The sequence below is a fragment of the Halichoeres trimaculatus genome, unplaced genomic scaffold (genome assembly GCF_033239565.1).
Source record: "Halichoeres trimaculatus isolate MK-OKI-2021-1 unplaced genomic scaffold, fHalTri1.1 fHalTri1_scaffold_6, whole genome shotgun sequence".
Lineage (NCBI taxonomy): Eukaryota > Metazoa > Chordata > Actinopteri > Labriformes > Labridae > Halichoeres > Halichoeres trimaculatus.
In genome coordinates this window covers 4,519,496-4,541,174 of record NW_027437184.1, presented here as the reverse complement: position 1 = coordinate 4,541,174, position 21,679 = coordinate 4,519,496, and the positions used below count along the sequence as shown (strand labels likewise).

At 40.9% G+C, this 21,679-nt stretch overlaps 1 protein-coding gene across 1 annotated transcript in view; it reads left to right on the top strand.

Annotated features, from left to right (window-relative positions):
* Positions 1-21,679, top strand: part of vps37d (VPS37D subunit of ESCRT-I) — a 60,685-nt gene that overhangs the window by 24,966 nt on the left and 14,040 nt on the right. Inside the window, exon 3 of the mRNA XM_074671521.1 lies at positions 18,501-18,583. Coding sequence (XP_074527622.1) covers positions 18,501-18,583 — 83 coding nt within the window. The remainder of the gene's footprint in view (positions 1-18,500; positions 18,584-21,679) is intronic.

Sequence of the window (21,679 nt, the reverse complement as noted above, 5' to 3'; positions counted from 1 at the left end):
GGCTACAAGAGATCTCAATAATTACTCTCTTACAAGATATATGCTAGCAGTTAGCTGTAACGCGAAAACTTAGGTTTCAAGCAAAATTTCAACTTTCATCACTGAACACACAAACAAGTATAAAACTCTCGCACAAAAGATTACAGGGTTCCTGCAGATCCTTAAAAACTCTTAAAAGGCATTGAATTCATAATTCTAAAAATAAGGCCTGAAATGGCATTAAAAAGTCTTAAATCCAAATTTCAAAAGTCTTAAAAATTTGAACACAGTGGTAAGATTTATGTTAGTTTGAAGTAAAAAAAAATATTAAGTAACATTTATCTATTTTTCTAAATAATTTCCTGATTTACTCTCATGGTAACATCGCATAATCACAATAGCGGAACTAAGAAAACGGTGATGTGGTTGCACCAGGAACTTTTAAAGCAGACGCATGTCTTGGTTCTACCTAGGGTGCCTGGAGAGAGAAAAAAAAAATGAGGAAAAGTTGGCAAAATAAATGGCTTAGGAAAACTGATTATGGCAGCAAAACTGAGAAAAAAAATTGAAAAAAAAAATTCAAAAACCATGTAAAAATTACAAAAATGGTTGTGACAGTGGCCAAAAAAGATGAACAGGGGCAAAATAGGCATAAAGTTGTAAAAATGGGGTTAAAAAAACGGTAAAAAGTGATGTTTTATGTAAAATAAACAAAGGGTTAAAATTGCCTCTAACCCAGGTAATTCATGTGGTGTTTTCGTTAGTTTGTTTGTTTCAATTGTGGTTCGTTGTCGATTTGTATTTAAATTTGATTTCCAACGTTATTAAAAAAGTCTTAAAAAGTCTTAAAATTAACTTGCCTTGAGCTGTAGGAACCCTGGATTAGTTTTTAATCCATTCAACATGTTATATAGCTCTGAATCTACCAAAGTGCTGCAGAGCACTTGGCGCTAGCTTCACGTTAAGGTACATTGGAAATTGCATTGATATGCAATACACATCAACAAACTTTGTTTTTCCAACAGAATATCAACTTTCATCACTGAACACACAAATAAATGTTCATAACCTCCTCCTAAGAGATTCATTTTCAATCCATTCAGTGTGTTATATCTAGGGCTGCAACGACGAATCGATAAAATTGATAAAAAATTAGTAAAAGCGTCAACATTTTTCCATAAGTGATGCACTGTGTTGCGCCAATACTGTATTAGTTTGTCTCGTTCTTTTTTGTGGGATTATTTAGCAATTGGCAGCCAGCTGAAGGTGCATTACCACCACCTACTGGACTGGAGTGTAGATGACCTGGGCTGCGGGGCTGTATGTGTCATTTGTAAACAGATCAGCGTGGCAGAGGAGAAGCCAGAGAAGCCGTTAGTCCAAAAAAACTCCAGAGTTTAGGAGTAACTTGGAGTTGTCAATAATTGATAAAAATGACCTTACATGGCGCGGCAGGATGACTGCAATGATCCAGCTCTTAAAACGCAAACATGTTGGGCTCATCGATGACGAGCCGGGGAGCTCACAGAGAGGTGAAGAGCTACAAAATCTCACATACCTTCTTTTATATAATGTGAAATGCATGGTATGTCTTCTAAGACTCGTTTTGTCTTTTTATTCAATCTTCACCCCGTTTAAAAAACCAAGAGGAGTTCATTAAACCAATGTTAGCATTAGCGTTAGCTGCCACAGACAGTGGTAGGGCAGAGGGGGTGAACTGTTTGACCTGCAGGTGAAAAGATTGAGGACACATTCTTATTTATTTACCTTTTTGGCCCACTAACTTCTTAATCTGATGACATAACAATTTATTTTTTATCATTTTGTCCAAACTGTTGATTCTTTAAGTGACAATTCATTCTAATCTATAAATGTAGCATCTGATCAGCTTAAACCATCTTCAGATGTGTTGTTTCTTTGTGTATATCTTTAACCAAACAAAAGTCATCAACTAAAATAACATGTTTGGTTTTGAGAATGTTACTACTATGCATTTTCATCTCTTTTTTTTCCCCTGATTCATCGATTAATCATAAATAAAGTCGTCAGAGTAATCGATTACGAAAGTAATCGTCTGTTGCAGCCCTAGTTTTATCTCTTCTACACCACACAGCAGTGGTGTGGAGAAGGCTGAAAGAGCTGTCGTCACGTCTTGGAAAAGATACCTATGTACGATCACACGAAATCTCCTTTAGCGCATAAAAAAAAAATGGCCACAATTACGGTAACTGCGGTAACTGGAAGTTTACATACCAGGGATTTAAGTTAGAATTATGACTTTTTTCTCAAAATTCTGACTTTTCCCCCCCAAAAAAAGGGTTGGATTTTTTTTTTTTACTTTTTTCATTCCCAGTGGCCCTAGTCCTCTTCCAAAAAGACCAAAGGGAGAAATGCCTTTGAACAGATCCAACCTAAAGCTGTCAGATGAGCTCCTCCAGTTGTAGAAACACAAGCTGTGGCGTCACACAGCTGCCCTGAAGCCGACAGTAATCCCATGAGCTGCGTTGACCGTGACTGAACAAGTCGAGACAAGATCATAAAACCCACAAAACATCAACAAGAGACGGTGAAAAGATGTCCAAGAGCTGGTCGTAGCATGTGACTGTCAGTGCGTCCCAGACAGTAAAGTGCAGGAAACAAGTCTTGTGAGCCTGTTGTTCCACGTTGTAATACGGCGTGTCATCAAGGAGCTGGGATCCCTGAGTAAACTTAAAATAGCAGAGTGTTATCTCCATACGCTGGAGCTGTGAAGCCGTTATCACACTTGAGTTGGATATAAAAGGAATCCTCTCAGGTTGCCTCGCTGCGCCACGTTAAAGGGGACAAACATCGAGCTGTGGGAGCTGTGGGAGCTGTGGGCTGTTCTCCACTCCTGATTGGTTGGCTAACTCTCAAGCCTGGGATACATCCATGCCCTTCAAGGCCCCATCTGTAATACCATGACCTATTTGTGTATAATCAGCTGCAGATCGCCTGCCCGGCGTGTTGAAGCGCATTTCTTCACTCCATTTCTCACGGCCGGCCCTGTGCAGCCGAGTTAGCAGCTCCCTGCGCTGAAAGAGCTGTGTTCATTTCATTACCACCGACCCGTCGGCTCCCCTTGTTTGTGTCGTTTCCAGCTGGCGCCCCATAAGTCGGACGCATTGATATCTCCCAGCCTTTGACCAGAGACGATGTTAGCGGCATGTCGGGCGTGAAACGTGGAAATCTGTTGAGCTTTAGAGCAAGAAAAGGCAAATCACACACGTCCTGATATGCATCTGATAAAACCTTCAAGCTTGCAAAAAGTCGCCCACTCCCTTCTGATAAAACACTCTTTGATAGACGAGCTGCATTCAAAGCTTCACTTCTCTCTGATTGATTAGCGCGGCACAGAGCGCGCCGAGCAGCTCAATGTGCTGCAATAAAGTAAAATCAAACCGAAACGCTCTCCCAACCTTTAACCGGCGGTGTGAAAACTGCATAAAAATCCTGTTTAATGTGGATGAATCAGAAATGCAGGAGCAGTGAGGTGTAAATAATTACGTTTCTTACAGCGTCTATTATCTGCAGCAGCTTTATGCATTATGAAAGTTTATCTTTTGGTTCATTAAACATCCGCAGTCATCTTCAGGCGTCAGGATGGATGTGGAGATAAAGATAAATCTGCAGCCTTTAAAGGGGACATATCATGATCCCTGATTTAATACTTACATATAATATAATAAATTTGAAAACAAGACCTTACACCCCCTGAATTAAAAAAAAATGAGATATTGTATTTTTTCTTATATCCTAGAACGAGATTTGATGCCTCTGAAAATAGGTCATTGCCATTTGGCCGCGAGATTTCGACCTTCGTGACGACACGAGGATCCTTTCTTTTTATTGGAGTAATCTGATAAAGCAGCTCCTCCTCTGTGATGTCAGTTAGTCACACAACCGCCACCGAGGGATACACGCACCAAGAGCCGAGTATAAATAAAGCTCCTTACTAGCTCTGGCTAACTTGACTGAGTGCTGGATGTAGGGACTCTGCTCTGCTGAGCAGCTCGGCTTTACATGGTGAATTAGCAATTAAAACACTGTAGTTTTAGCAGACGTCGTGATACTTGTGAGACTGTGATATTTGCATGCTTGTTCTGACATGCACTGTGAACCTGGACCACAATAATGCTGCGGTAATAACATAGTGACGAACTGAGGGTAGAGGCGATCTTTAGACTACACTTTCAGCATGATGGATAAAACAGACAGAGAAAAGTGAAGGAGCAGGATGGAGCCCTGTTATAGAAATAGTTTATTGGTGAAGTCTGCCTATATTTCCACGTATAAACTATACATGTTACAGTACCGGTTTGACTCACCACACTTAAGCGTCCTGAGATGATCTGTGTCCAGGTGGATTTTCTTCCTCCTGAGCTGCAGAACCGTCCGGGTCTGACTCGGGGTCCAATACAAAAGGACGTATCCTACACTCTGCCATTTTATTACTGCTATCAATGCCTTACGGTGAAGTTTTGGCAAACAGCAAACTCGCTCGGTCTGCTCCATTCAATATGGCGATTTTGTAAATACTGCCATGCTGCAAAAACCGCCCCCTGGCTCTACCCCCTCCGCCCCTCTGATAGAACTGACCAATCAGAGCACAAAGGGCTGTGACGATGCGAGGTTACTGGAGGTCATTCTCCAAACGGAGCGTTTCAACGAGATCTTCAGAATGGCCTAAAATGAGGATATTGAGAACGCTATTGTGGGGCAGTGAAGGAACTAAATGACTTGTACTGAGGGCAGAAATGCTTTACAGGCATCCTAGTCTGGCATAGTGAAAAGGAGAAACAAGCATGATATGTCCCCTTTAAATTGTGTCAGAGCGTCTTTTCCACACACGCTCCTTTCTGTTTACCTTCAGCTCGTCAGGCCGGCTTCATTCTTGAAAAGCATTGTGCTGCAAATTGTGTTGTATGGCATCAGTTATGATATGATGTAACCATAGAGACAGAGCAACAATTAAAATCCACCCACACCCTGAGGGGGGAAAACAAACCCTCCACTCTCCATTGTTGACTTTATATTACGTGAAGGTGCCGCCTTGTCACTTCCATCTGCCGGCACACAACAGAGACATGCCCACGAGCTGCCGCGTGGTGGGATGTACCGCCAAAAGGATGGAGAACAAAGTTTTTACAGGCTGCTGAAACAAAAGAAAGACTCAGTTTTTATGAAGACAGAAGTGGTTACAGGAAATAAGATGTCAGACAGAAGCTGGAGGAGGAAGAGGAAGAATGAGATCCTCAGGGTGCCCAACCTTAAGAGCAGGAAACCTCGCTAACGTTTGGATGTGACATTAATTAGGCTGCTTGCTTTGATCGTTAATAAAGATACCACAGATGCAGGGTGTTTCTGTCCTTTTGTTCAGTGTTTGTACACAGCGGCTCAGATTCTTCTTCCAGCACATTGTGGTTTGCGTTCAGCCCAACTCAAACTGTAATTAACTCGTTTTCTTTTTATGCGGTGCATTCCCGTCCTGTCACGCTGCACCTGACAGAGAACAAACTGATTTCCTGTAGACGCTGCTTTCTTATTCATTGCTCTTCTTTTGTCACACCCCTCTGTGGTTTGCAGAGCTGCTCCAGGGACCGGTGGTGTGAGTGGGTGAAAACAGCTCCAACAATGGCCTGATGGGTTGGGGTCGTGATAAGTTACGAGGATATTACTGCACATCACATGTTGGAGTCTGCTTTCAGGGGAGAAGAGGGGGGAGCAGGGGTGGAGTTATCTGAAATCATAGATACCACCCCAAATTACTCATCCATGATTGGTTGTTCTGCTGCAATATGTTAAAGCTTTGTTACATCATGTTTCTTTGATTTTAGTAGTGACACATTTTCTGTATCTAATGCTTTAAGATTTGTTTTTGGGCTCATGTCTTTTTAAGTCCTCAAAGAATTAAGAAAAAATCGTCGCCCTGTTGTTTAAAGTTTTGAAAAACGTACCAAATTGCGTTTCCATAGCCAACTGTGCCCCCTTGTGGTAGGCGGCGTGTAAGCTGGATGCCGATAGTCGCTAAACAATAGCGTGATGCAATAGCAGCGCTACAAAGTATACCCCACTAATAAATCCAATGAAGAAGAAAAATGCAATGCAGTAAACAAAGAGTAATGATGGAAGACATGCAGCATTTTGTCTTCTTTGTGATTCCCATGTGGCTCTTTGTTACAAAGAACAATCAAGCTTTGTTTCAGAGAAGACTGTGTGCCGCCAGGAGAAATACAGTCACAGAGGACGTGACAATTTTTTTCGACAAAGCAACAGTTGTAGCTCCACCTTCTGGGATGAGATCAGTTTAGTCCGGTACCCTAACAGAAGGGTCCCAAAAAGTGGGGCGACCCGTCCTGGTTATTTGGGATGTGTCCCGGGATAAGCCAGTGGAAACAGTGTGAAATGCGCGCCGAGACGAACAGAACTAAACCTTTTGATGGAAACAGGGTTTTGGTATTTTCTTACATCCGAAAGGATCTGAAATTAATTTGAAGTTCTCTATTTCTTGATACGAGGCTTAGACAGAGAGTTATGATTTTGAAACTTCAGGCTTTTGTAGTAATCTGGCTGAGTTATTATTTACAGTAGGTCTGAGCTTTTTTACTCAGCAGAGCTTGAACTTTATTCAGGAAGAGAACTACGGCAGCTCAGCAGCAAGAATCAGAGCCTTTGTTTGTTCTTGCACTTGGGAAGGGTTCCAAATTAGGTACTTTTATAGGTACCAACCAAATTCCATCTGCAGTACCATTAGGGATGAGTACCTTTCACATTTAAAAACGATACGGTACAGATGCCTGGCAATGGGTACCGGTACTCAACGGTAACAAGTTTCCGTACTTTTTTGTGTTTATGTGATAAAAAATATCAATTTGTTTAATAATGAAATATAAAAATGTTTCAATTTAACATATTTATTCTTCAATTTATATCCTTATAATGCTGTGTTCATGTCCAATTTGGAAAATCACATACTCTTCCACTCCCTCACAGTCACAAGGATGCATTTAGGTACCTGAACATGGTACCTTTTGATTTTATGTGAATCGATACTCAGTACTTTTGACAGAATTTGGTCGGTACCTATAAAAGTACCTAATTCAGTACCCATACCAAAGTAACAAGTACTGATTCATGTAAAATCAGATGGTACCATGTTTTGGTACCTAGATGTATTCTTGTGACTGTGAGGGCGTGGAAGAGTAGGAGATTTTCCATGTTGAACATGAACACAGCAGTACAAGTTTATATTCTGAAGAATAAATATGTTAAATTAAAAAACTTTGAGATTTTATCATTAAATATATATAGATATTTATATCTATATATATATAGATATTTATTGCCATATAAACACACACAAAAGTACTGAAAGTTGGTACCTATGAGTACTGATACCAATTGCCAGGTACCGGACATCTGTACCGTATCATTTTAGATGTGAAAGGTACCCATCCATGGTCAAAAAGGTGTCAACACATGTGCCCAAACTTTATCCCCTTCCTGCAGGATGCAGTTTGTAGACTGGTAACATGGAGTTTTTTCCTAACTTCATAACAAGGTTGGCTACGGATAGGGATGGGTACCTCTCACATTTGAAACGATACGGTATTGATGGCCAGTACCTTGTAATTGGTACCAGTACTCAACTGTACAAATTTTCGGTTCTTTTTTGTGTTTAAGTGGTAAAAATATCAGTTTGTTGAATAATAAAGTAAAACATTTTTTCAATTTAACATATTTGTTCTTCAATGTATAACCTTGCAATTCTGTGTTCATGTCTGGCATGGAAAATCACCTACTCTTCCACTCTCTCAGAGTCACAAAGATGCGTTTAGGTACCTAAACATGGTACCTTTTGGTTTTACGTGAATCGATACCCGGTACTTTTGACAGAATTTGATCGGTACCTATAAAAGTACCTAATTCAGTACCCATCCCTAGCTCCATAAAACATCTCTAAGTCATATCTGCACTGCACAAAAGCATCATTTGGAAGAGGCCATTTTCCACTGTATGGAGATATTTTAAGGTGTGTATTGCATTTGATAGTTCCACTGAAAGATATTTTTGATACACTAAATGTTGATTATGAAGCCTTGCTGAATATTTCATTCATCTCACTGTCAGCTGTTTTATTTACAGTTTATATTCAGGCGTTTTAATCCACCACCTATCTTAGGGGCCTGTAAGCCATCAGGCTTTGAAATATCAGTGTCAATGTCTGACACCTTCCTCTTTAGATTCCCTTTCACCTCCATGAACTGAAATAGCCTCTTCTCCTGGAATCGCCAGCACAGTCCATCCATGTGTCCCCACACCTATTTTTATCTCTGCTGTTGCGTGATTAAGCCGTGGCCCCGTGTCTCGTCTGCTTCTCTGGACGTGATAAATCGTACAAATGAGCAGTAAAATTGGACTTTTTCATCCGGTCTCACCTGGAAGGCTCTCATGGCCTTCAAGGTGTCGCTGAGTGCCGGAGACAGAGGAAGTGACAGAGGTGGTTTGGAGAGGAGGGAACAAACGATGAATCCTGACATGATGTGTGTGATCTTAAATTTTAGAGACGCAGATGTGTGTCTGCGTGGAGGGAACTGGAGCTCTGTGCTCCGTCTCAGTCTTCCTGCAGGTCTCCTGTGCTCTCAGCGGGGTCCATTAACATGTTGACATCAGCTGTTTTCCGGGAGCTTCTCCTGCGCTCACACAGCGACAGTTACTGTCACATCCATCAGCATTTCTTACAGAGCGAGTCGCACGTGAACACGGTGGAGGTTCAGCTTCAGATCACGGCTCAGGATTAACGCTGACTCCTAAACCTGACTGAGCAGGACAGCTTGACAGTTCAGGGCTGGAGAAGTGGGGCTGCCGGTCCAACTGGATGAAATATTTCCAACTGAAAAACTCCCAGCTGAGGTCTTTAAATCTACCTCATCAAACCAGCTATAAAAAATCTAATAAACTTAAGTAACGAAGCATAAACATCCACGGCTAAGAGGCTGTAAACAGTTTTTCTTTCACATTATGGATAATAAAAGAGAATGTCCTCGAAACCCTGAGACAGCAGATGTCCTGGGGACTGTTTCTTACACACACACAGAGTTTACAAGGACACATTTCAGACGCAGATATCTAAGAGTTAGATTCGTCTCTTGGGTAGATGCCACCAGGGATCAGTGTGAGAAGAACTTTTTTCTCTGATTTGAACTCTATGAACCGACCCTTGGCCGTAGAGAGGCGTTTGGTCCATCTGTCTGTCAGTTTCTGAGTCTCACCATGAAATTTTCATTTTTATTCACTGTCTCAACAAATCCAAAAATATGAATCTGGTCTCTGGCAAAGAATCTACGTTTATGCATGAATTAGCCGCGGATATCACAGTCACCAAATCTCTCAGTGTGTTTCTCTAATCCAAAAGTTTCCCTTCTTTGGTGCCATATGGTAAAAAATAAGGTATCAGGGGACCCATTGAGGGGCTTATGACACAGATGTTGTTAATACCTGATTCTTATTGGTCAATTAAGGCGTCCTGACGTCGGCTGTTTCTGTGCAACAAACTGCTGCTCTAAGAAATAACAGAGAGCACAGCTGTGATCCAGCCTTCAATCAAGACGATGTTTCTTTTACTCTGGGCCTTGTTAATGTTAATGGAGGTTTACCTGAAAAATATGAAAAGACAGTGGACAATCCTTTGGAAAGGTGGTGATTTGTAGCCATACAGCAACTTTAGATTTAGGAGACACAATTTTTCAGTGAACAGATGAGGTAAGGGAGAGAAACCGGCGAGGCTCGCTGCCGTCAGTTTTATAAGTTTGATTCGCTTTTGATTTAATGCATCTGAGTCCTTCCAAGATGTGTGCCAAGATCCCCAAACTTTCTCTTTCTCTTTGCTTACCTGATTCACTCACAGATAACAGCTGTTTGTGTATTCTTGTTATAAAATATAAATTTCTCCGGTAAAAAAAAAAAAATCTTGATCTTCTCTCAGTCACACCGCTAGCCAGGTTTATCGCTGTTTATCAGTGGTAGACATGCGCAGGTTGCGTTCTTTTGATGGGGTTTTCCCGGAGTTTCCTCTTAATTATGACGTAATCTGCACCTGCGTCTCTTTCATGGTGTAATTAGTTAACCTGATCGCTAACTCTTTATGTCTGCATGGTTAGCGGGGAGCTAACAAGTAAGGCTGGGTATAGCTAAAAACCTCACTTCTACATTACTTATGTTTCAATAATTTTGGTTCTTTAGGATTAATATTGATTTAAATGCTTCAGTTTTTAAATTTCATGCACATGTGAACTAGGGATGGCCAACAAGTACTTTCATAGGCACCAGCCGAATTCTGTCTGTAGTAACCAAGTACCAATTCACATAAAATCAAATGGTACCATGTTTAGGTACCTAAAAGCATCCTTATGACTGTGAGAGATTGGAAGAGAGGGTGGTTTTCCATGCTGGACATGAACACAGCATTACAAGTTTATATATGATCTTACTCACATATATTTATATTTACTGTAAACTAGTGCTGCACGATTTGGGGAAAAGGTGCGATTTGCGATTAGGTGGACAATATTACGATTGCGATTGTGCTTGCGATTTAATAAAAAAAGTTGTGTCATGATGAGTCTACAGACTTGCTTGGTTATCATGGAGAAAAATCTGAATTGCATGTGCTGACATTGCGAATGTGATTGCGATTGCGATAGTCATGCAGCCCTACTGTAAACCACCTTTGGATTCTGTTCTATGAAAGGTGCTATACTAAACTAACCTGAGACGCCAGACAAACCGTTTCTAAGATCCACCCTCCGAAATATTTCTCTAGTCCATCTGGGTAGCATCGCTTCAGATTGGTTTTCAGAGGCGGGACCTTCAAAAAAATCAGCACCTGGTGATTGGACGACCGTTCTGATTGACACACTCATCACAGACCAATTAACATCAAGCCACAGTATGACGTAGCTTATGTTTGCCGCTGCTGAGAAACAAAAGACGAACAACTACAGGAACACAGAAACAGCTGTGACGATGGCGTTAGACGACAGCTAAGGAACGCTGACAAGTACGAAAGTCTGCTGACATCACACAGCTCCCGCCTCTCTTCTCTGATTGGGCCGGTCAGATTTTAGTAGAGTGAATTTGTTGGTCAATGGAGCCTGGCAAGATGGATCGGCAGGATTTCAGAAACTGAATCAGGCAGGTCCATCTGCTCTGCAAGGTTAATACTAAATAAAATTTACCTACTTATATTGAGAAATACATATGTTAAATTGAAAAACTTTGAGTTTTTATCATAAAAAAATAATTCTTATGAACACATAAAGACACAAAAGTACCCAAAATTGGTACTGTTGAGTACTGATTGTCTGGTACCAGGTATCGGCACCATATGTTTCATATGGAACCCATTCCTAATGGGACCATTGTGGCATGTCACCTCACATTTTGGAGCAATAAAACAACCCAAACATCAGACTTCAAATTTTAAAAAGCTGGTTTTTGAGCTGCTTGCTTTCGTTGTTTGGTCCAGTGCAGCCCTCAAATAACACACACACAGCACCCCCCACTGGCCAGGAGGATCTGTAATCTGATTCCAAAGCAGTCGCCGACACTTTAGGCCAAATATCTTCTGCTGGTGGTGTAACAGGGAAGAAGATCATTGAAGCAGGAGCTGTGTATGTTTGCCTCCAGCTCACCAGACGAGAACTTCAGAAGGTTTTGTTTTCTCAGTCATCTTGTGCAAACATATTCAACACTTCTCTGGAGACGGACTTCATAAGAACTGTGAGCAAATCCCTTTGACCTCCAAATTGACAAAACAAACGGAATCTGATATTTTCTTAAATCTAAAAGAAGTGTCGTGCATGGCTCAAATTATTCAAACTATGATTGAAATGTGCATTCAGCACATTTTTGTCCACGTTATCTGTGCTGATTCTCGATTCTCTGCATATGTCGGTACCATTCTGCGAGGAGCTGTCCTCGCTCGTGTTCCTGTTTTAATCAAACATACCACACACTGTGAAACTTGGCTTGGGAAAAAGTAAACAATAGCTCTGAATCCTCTTGTGTAAATCTTCCCAGTGGCAGCAGCGACAGGCCTTAAAATATCTCCCTACAGTAGAAAACAGCCTCTTCCAAATGATGCTTTTGTTTCTTTCGTTTTATGGAGCTTCTCACTGAGTCTGCAGCCGACCTCGTTATGAAGTTAATAAAAAATCGTGTTACTTGTCTGCACAGGATTTGAAGTTAATATTTTTCTGTCTGTAGGTCAATCAGTTATCTTTTTTAATCCATTTTGAGTGATGTCTGACTCACAGTGTGTTTTATTCTGGGACATATTACACAGACCAACATGTGCAGACACAGACTGAGCGTTGGAGCCGCTCCTCTCCGTACAGTAGCAGGAGCGTGACTATCCCCCTCATCAGCTCATATCCGCTCCCAGACACGGCGTGTTACTTCATCACCACCACCATTGACTTTCACTGCGCTGTACTATCAGGCCCCCAGGTCCATACCCCTCACCCCCTCCTCCTCTTGGTCACCCTCCACCTCCCCAAATGTAGGTCACACACAGCTGCCATGGGAGTGTTTGTTTGCCTGGCTGTCACCTCTCATTACTCCCCCATCCCCTCAACATCTGCACCCAGGGGTCAGAAACGAGGCCGTCCCTGAGTGCGTGCACGCTTTGTGCCACGGCAGGGGGTGATCGCAGCCAAAATGCTTAAATGTTACAGAGGAGGGACGCAGGGAGGAAGGAAACCTGGGCCAACTCCAACATTTTACATCGATTTAATTATCTCTGTTTGTTTTTATAATGGAGTCTCTCAGCTGGGTTAATTTTCAGTTTGAAAAACGTTAGTGTCCATTGTTTACATCGTTCAGGCCTTCATGAAAACCATTTCTCTCATTCAGCCTGAGGATGATGTCTGCTTACTGAAACATGCATTTAACTCCACGATAAGATTAAAATGTCCCCTGAGGTTGGTGCCGTTGTAGCCGACACTTATGAGTATAAAAAGCTCAGAGACTATTGTTGTGGTCCTCCACTCGTTTATCCTCAACTTCTAATTTCCAGTGTTTAAAAAAAAGGGTACAGGACGATGTTGATTTCATTTACAAGATGTATAAGGAGAAATGTTCATCAGTTAACCATTTTTCTGCTGTAAAGATAAGCTAAAACTAATTCACCAATCATAAAAACTCTACAAATATTTTTTTGGTGGACCCCAGACAATCAAAGTCCATGATGTTTTTCTACCGTGTGTCTAACACAGGTGGGAAAAAAAGTTGTTTCCCATGTGTATCCTGACTTTTTCTTTTTCAATATTAAAATTGGGATTCTTTGTTAAATTCTTTTAAAATTTCCCCTAATTAAAATCCTTCATTTCAGTCTTTGTGTATAAAATTGATTGGAAAAAAATTACTGCTTTTCTCCAGCAGAGGGTGAAATTAAAAATATGGTTCCTGGTGTAGTCTGTAGACGTCCTCATCATCATTCAACTCCTTCACATGGTCTGGTGTTAAAAAAAGCAAACTAAAAATCACAAAAATTGGAAATTTAAAGAAATTGAATTGGCACCCCAAAAATCATGGCCTTTTAGAAACATTTAGTAGGAGTCTGTCGAACGTAACTCCTCTCTTATTACTCTTTACATCAACAGGCACATATCAGCAGCTTTACATTGGACGAGACCAGGATTAATTATGGAACAAAGATATTACTAGAGGTGTGAAAAAATATTGATACAGCAACATATTGCGATACTTTGACCTGTGATAAAATATCAATTTCAACTCTTAATATTGATACTTTTGTTAAAATGAAAATTCATATTTTAGGTAAGTTGGAAGAACAATATGTTTTCCACACCTCCACTGCAGTAGATGGCGCCAAAGAGCTACTCCGCTGTATGTTTCCCATAAACTGTATCATAAATATAATCTCAAACTTTATTCAAAATATTTTATTCCTAAACTTAATGATGTGAGTTTTGATGCTGTAAACATCAATGTTTTCTCTCAATACTTGGGTCAGTTAGTTTAAAATCATTTTAAGTTTTTTTTTTTTTTTTTTTTACAGTGTAGTAGACTGATAAAATAATAATTAGTCATGTTTTGTGCAATATTAGATGTTTTAGGAGTAACATCGGTTACAGCAAGTGACATGCGTCAGATTCACCAACGGACAAATTCCTTTTTTTTGCAACATAAGCTTAATGTCACAGTAGTTTTAGTGACAAACTTGACGCACTTTATGGTTTTAAGTATCGTGATGTGTATTGTATAATTAGGTTCTTGCCAATACTCAGCCCTGGGTATTACACAAGTTAAAGAGTAAAGACTGGGATGTTGCTGAACTGCTTTAAAAGCAGTTTTAAAAGAAAACTTGTTGACTGAATGCATGTCAGATAAAACTATTAAGTATTTCCTTTTAAGGACTAAGACTTAGCTTAAAAACAGCTACACCTTTTTAAATCTACCTACGACTGATCCAATCAGTGAAATAAACATCAAGACATAAATCAGCATGATAAAAAACTATCAGTACTGACAGAAAAATGTGTTTGATGTGTATTTAATTTTGTAGTTTGACACATTTATTTAATATACTGCATCTGGTCAGTAGAGGGAGCTCTAAATCATTTGGTTTCACAGTCGGTGAGCAAACAGTGTCTGTTTTGATTCACGATCCATGGAGAAAATATGGGACTTCTTAGTTTGTGAGGATGTAGGTATTTATCCACTGCTGCAAAATGTAAGAGCTTTCTTTTTGCTGATTGGTCGATATCACTTTATAGAGAAAATAGACGCTCAAACAGATCCAGAGAAAATACAATAGAGCGTCTTTAAACCGCATCATTTAGAGGAACATCTTCTCAGGAAATGCTACTCCTCGCACACTTTGTCCTTTTCTTTCTGTCTGTGTTGACGGGGTGGATTTCCCTCAGGGGCTCAGAGTTATTAGAGTCATTACCGTGACCTTTATTTGGCCCCCAGTCTCTGCTGAACTGGCTTTGACCCGCAGGGGGGGGGTTGAGCGCGGTTGTCACAGCGTCTCTCTGAGGGGACAGCACACACTCCGCAGTCTGCTGGGTCAAGCCTGTACATATTGATGAGCGATCACGAAGCCCAGGAGGTGAACACACGCTGGGAGTGAGTGCGTGAGAGTCATATTCAGAGGACAGGCAGGGGGTGTTTGTGGAGCTCTCCGTGGGTCAGCTCAGAGACATTAGTGCGGCTTCCTGTACGTCTTTATATTTCAATCTGCAGGCTACAACCTAACCTGTTGGTATCTTATTTTTAATTTGTGGACTTGTATCATGAAAAAAATGGCTGAACTTTTCATTAACACTTCCTGTTTGTACAGAGAGCTCTCAGGGGATTATTTTAACTCAAGAAAACACACAAAAAAGACCCCTGGGCTTCAGATTTAAAGGGGCAGATTCTCTTTGGAGGGTTTTAATGAATCTGAAAGTTTCTCTGCAAATTAAAGCCAAAGTGAGTCTCAAATGTTATTAATTTCACTTGATGTGATTTGATTTGGTTGGAGTTTGATTGCACCAATCCACCTGTGGAAAACAGTGGTACACCTTCTCTTTCAACTCTCTGTCTCCCACTGTTTAAACCCTCCAGGCCTCTTCCTCCATCCGCTGAAAATCTCTGCTTTATTAGATTTATTTGCAGAGAGACAACAGGAAATGAGGAGGATAGAAAATATTGTTCATGGTCAGCAGATCTCCATTCTTTGATCAGTATCAACAAAAACCTCTTATTTGACTAAATCATGTCTTCAGGAAATATTAGACTTACTTTGAGTTGTGTTCATTCTCAGAATCAGATTGGATTATTACAAAAGTAAACATAGATCCAGCTTTTTTAGGCTTCCTGAAATGATAATTAAATCCATATTTATCAAATCGTTTTTGTATCCTCATGGGACAAACTGCAGAAACTACTGGATAAACTGAAGACTTGAAGATTGTATTAATAAGATGTTATCCAATAACCAATTTACATATCAGAGGAACAGTGCGACAGCCTGTGCTTGCTCACACAGTTTCCAGTATCTGGCGTTTGAGTGTGTGCTTTGTTTTGCTTCAGCTGTCGATCGTGTAACTCGAGTGTTTCTTGCTCTGTTGGACTTTTTGGATCTCAGAAAGGATCATGCTGAGTTTAAAGGTAGGGTCTGCAGGAGTTTTCATTACTTGTTTGTAAACACAACGTTCAAACTGGGCTCTTCCTCCTTGGCTCAGTGCCAGCAGCAGCACACACCCACAGCCTTCGACCGTGACTACGTGAACAAACTCACTACCCACCAACCACCTGTTTTTTTATTTTTGTTTTGTTTTACCTTTATTTTATCAAGAATAATCCCAGTGAGATGCAAGATCTTTTGTACATGGAAGTCCTGGCCAAAAAAGTTTCACACAGGTGGAAAAGACAGAGACGATAGACAGAAATAAATCAACGATACATCAGTTCATTAATTTGCGGTGTTCAGCAGTAAAACAAGTGCACAGACTCATGAGATGATCCTAGGTCCTGGTTTTAAAACAGTCCAAGCTAACATGGTTATCCAGTTTCAGATGGCTTTGAAGCTCAGACCAAGATGAAGCAAAAAACACTAAAAGCTCTTTGACAGAGCAAGTTTGCAGCCAGCGACAACCATAAAGAGTAAAGAGAATAAAAAAGACATCAGATCATTCAGTTTGGCCTTATAAAGAAGGATAAACCATTGCTCCATTCTTCTAAATTGTAGGGAGGCCAGGCTGTAGCATTGCATTTCTACTCGAGAGCCGTGCACCTGACTTAGCATGTTAGCACAAGCTTATCAAGGGTATTTGACACATACCTGGTTAGCAGTAAGCTAACTAGCATCACGCTTTGTCCCGTGCTGCTCTCCAAGTTCCTGAAAGGGAGTGAAAATGAAACCCAGCTTCACCCTTGTTTGGCGTTTTGATTCTTTTCACTTTGGTTGCGTTTTTCTTTCTCTGTGCTCAGTCCACTTTCGTAGCTGCCAGGGAAGTGTACTGAATTAGGTTCTTTTGTAGGTACAGACCGAATTGAAAGTACCATCTTTCAATACCTAAACCCATCCTTGTGACTGTGAGGGAGTGGAAGAGTAGGCGATTTTCCATGCTGGCCATGAACACAGCAGTGCAAGTTTATATATTGAAGAATAAATATGTAAATATGTAGAATCAAAAAACTTGTCTGTGAATAGCATGATGCTACTCTACCCTCTGGTATTCCCTCTGTTGCTGGGTTAGCACTGCTAGCTCGTCCATCTTATTGGAGATAGATCTTACGTTCCCAATAACGATGGATGGAAGGACAGGTCAATGCCATCACTTTTTAGCTCACACCTGAGAACCAGCACGTCGTCCTCACCTCCTTCTCCTCACCTTGTGGGAAGACATCAGGCCTTGCACCAGTTAGCATTGCCATGCTACAGGCTGCTAACAGCTGAGTTCACATGTAAACAATGCAGACATGGTTACATGTTGGATCTCCAGACAAACACAGGAGCAAAAACAGTAAAAATATCACTGATGACAAAATGATATGAGCCAGATTTACCTGATCAGTCTAGAAAAACGTCTTGTTTCAAGTTATATAAAGACAAAAATGAGGTCTGAATGGCTTGTAACAAGTAAAAAAATCTGCCAATGGAACAAGAGTTTTTTGAAGAAACAAAAGGGGTTGAAGCTACAGCTGTCAATTCTGCCTCACTTCTATTTATACATAATTGATTATGACTCTATGACTCTCCTGGAGCCTGCCTCAAGTGGACGCTTTAGGAGCTGCAGTTTTTAACACAACTGAATATTGTCTGGAGGCTTTTAACCGGAGGTGCTGTGTATGAATCTAACTCGTCTTTCTCCTTAAAGACAAACACACAGCACTCAGCGTGCATCAGCGACTCCTGACAATTCGCTGCATCAATGTGACACAATGACAAAACAATGTCTGGTCATTCATGTCTCCACTTGCTCGTCCTTGTTACGCTGACATGAGCACGTTTGGATTTTCTGCAGCTGCTGCCCCCATTTCCCTTTTTTGTCTGTGTGTGTTTTATGGCTCTGTGCATTTTTTATGTTATTGACATTAATATAAATTATTAAAATATGGTATCCATGTGCAGACATGAACAGAGAGGACTCAGGCATTATTGATGAGATGAGAATGCAAAAGAGTTTTTATTTGGTTGCAGGGGTTTTATAGATTTGTTGGCTGCGTTGAATCTTCGTGGTGCATCTGATAAACTCATGTATTGAAAAATGAAGCTCTGAAACAGATCTCAGTCTGGTGGTCAAACCAGCTTTCTCAAAATAGCTCAGAGCCGAATATCTGCAGCCAACAACTGTCCTCCAGATCACCAACATCCCCTCGTCAGCACAAACCCTGCAGCCTCCTTGTTATTTGGAAAATACTTCTCTATTCTGTGGCTCCTTGGTTACAGGATTTTTTTTTCCAGTGATGTTTCTTTGTCTTTGCAGAAGCTCATGGCCAGAAGCACAGCCTGCAGACGGCGCAAAACCTCCTGCAAGAAGAGGTGGCACGGGCAGAGGAGCATTCAGAGGTAAAAGACAGGCAGAGAGGGAAAGGAGCTCATGATTTTGAGCTCCGTCTTCTTGTTCTTGCTGGATATCAGACACAAATCTTGCATCACTTTGGCAGCTCAGTTGTGGGGGATTCTTGAAAAGCAGGCTGACAGCCCACCCACTTTAGTGCAATCTGATCTCTAAAGACATGAGGAATATCCATGCAGCGAGCAAACTGCCAACATCTGAGAGCAGCTAAACCACTTCCAGCACGGAGAGCTCTGCAGAGATATCTCCACATGCTGTTCTGCCAATCCCTCCATCAGGCTTTAACCACATGGTGTTTGCACAGACATGCTAACCTCACAGCAGCTGATTGGAGATACATCACTGCAGGGTTAAAGATTAACACTCCTCTGCATCTTATTCTGAAAGATTAAGTCATATTATTTAAAGAGTTCACAGAAAGAGCAGGTATTTTTCTTCTCCTCTGAATGAAAAGTGTTGTAAATATATCTCTCTTAAGAGACAAGGTGAAATCGATGGCATGTTTCAGAAACATATTAGCATACGCTGGTGACTTTGCTGCACAGATAAACAAACCAGATCTCGCTCTGATGATGAAACTCTTCAAAGTGTGTTGCTCCTCAGGGCGAAAATGATCCGAGCATTTGACATATTGAGAAATCATACGAACAGGGATCATAATTTTCATCATTTGGTTTATTGATACAAGGTCACAAAGTTTACTGCAACTTAAAGTGATCCTCCGGGATGGACCAAGTTGGGTCCTATCACAAGGTTTAGGGCAGAAATTACCCCTACAGCAGTGTTTTTGTGCAGCAGAAGCCCAGAGCGCTCGCACCAAACACCCCCTCCCTGCTCCTCTGCAGGTTTCCTCTGCACTCAGACGGGGCCATATTTTACTTGACCAAAAACACAAATAAACGGACTCCCACTGAAAAAATCTGATATCAGTCTGCATTCACGATTTATTTAGAGAATTTTCAGCATGTTACTTTCACACAAAAACACCGCTATATAAGGCTCTAGCTCTCATCGTGTCTCTTCGTCCTGGCAGACTACCTGCGTTTGTTTATATCTGGCACACCACGCGCGCGGACTGATACACTAAGCGGCGAGCGCCTCGTAGCCAGCTGTGGCTCTGCAGCAGAGGTAGTGCCGTTTTACGACACGATGAGAACTAGAGCCTTATTTAGCGGTGTTTTTGTGTGAAAGTAACGCGCAGAAAATTCTCTAAATAAAGCGTGAATGCAGACCGATATCAGATTTTTTCGGTGGGAGTCCGTTTACTTGTGTTTTTGGTCAAGTAAAATATGGCCCCGTCTGAGTGCAGAGGAAACCAGCAGAGGAGCAGGGAGGGGGTGTTTGGTGCGAGCGCTCTGGGCTTCTGCTGCACAAAAACACTGCTGTAGGGGTAATTTCTGCCCTAAATGTTGTGATAGGACCCAACTTGTTCCATCCCAGAAGATCACTTTAAGTTGCAGTAAACCTTGTGACCTTGTACCAATAAACCAAATGATGAAAATTATGATCCCTGTTCATATTATTTCTTCAATATGTCAAATGTTCGGATCATTTTTCGCCCTGAGGAGCAACACACTTTGAAGAGTTTCATCATCAGAGCAAGAGCTGGTTTGTTTATCTGAGCAGCAAAGTCACCAGCGTATGCTAATATGTTTCTGAAACATGCCAACGATTTCACTTTGTCTCTTCAGAGAGATATATTTACAACACTTTTCATTTAGAGGAGAAGAAAAATACCTGCTCTTTCTGTGAACTCTTTAAATAATCTGACTTAATCTTTCAGAATAAGATGCAGATGAGTGTTAATCTTTAACCTGCAGTGATGTATCTCCGATCAGCTGCTGTGAGGTTAGCATGTCTGTGCAAACACCATGTGGTTGAAGCTTGATGGAGGGATTGGCAGAACAGCATGTGGAGATATCTCTGCAGAGCTCTCCGTGCTGGAAGTGGTTTAGCTTAGTTGTAAAACGGTGCTACCTCCGCTGCAAAGCCACAGCTGGCTACGAGGCACTCGCCGCATAGTGTATCAGTCCGCGCGCGGCGTGCCAGATATAAACAAACGCAGGTAGTCTGCCAGGACGAAGAGACACGATGAGAACTAGAGCCTTATTTAGCGGTGTTTTTGTGTTCTTTACAGTGAAAAAAACAAACAAACTTTTGATTATTGGTATCGGCCAAAAGGGGTTTCGATATATCGGCATATCGGATATTGGCAAAAATCCAATATCGTGCATCCCTAGTAAAAATTCAGAGTAGGCAAGAGTGAGCGGGACAGGAAGTGGAGACTGAAAACTACCTAAAAACACCCAGTGACTTTCAGAATAAAACAAACCGTGTCAAAATCAGTTTCTATTTAGCTTGACTACGACAGCAAATGGATGTAATGAGCAGAGCCAGACCAGGAGTCAACAGGTTTGAGGTTTTACAGCCCAACATGAATGAAGAGAGACTTATCAATGGAGTGAGAAGCGTGGAAACTTGCACTGTAGATGTTTCTGGTGTATTTCAGGCGTAAGACTAAAACTCTTCTAGTATTTAGTTGAGTAAATTTAAATAAGACTAAAAGGTTTCAGATGACTAAAATATGACTGAAACTCAATGATGTATTATCATAAAGACAAAAACTAAATCAGAATTTCTAAGTAAAAATTGATTCTCCAGCAATATCCAAATAAAACTATCATTCCAATATGTTTTAGATTGTTTTTATGTTGCAAAGAAGTTCTAAGAGAATTCCCGACAAATATAATTGAGATATCAACATGTAAACTAATTTTTCTAACAGGTTTTCCTCTTACAACACAGAGCTACGTTAGTAAAAGCCTTAATTTGAGAGACAAACTCAGCAAACTCTGTGCAAACTTCAAAAGCACAGAGTTTTTAAAAAAATCTCTCTTAATTAGATTTTTTATTCACAGATTTTATGCAGGGTGTTTCTTTGCTTAGCTAACTCATGAAATATTAGCTAATTAAGTCGATTAGATCTGGAAATGAAAGGCTCGTTAACAACTTAAGACCTGTTCTTCATATTTCATGAAACAGCTCTGAGCAAAGAGGCCGAGGAAATTGATTTTTTTTAACCCTGG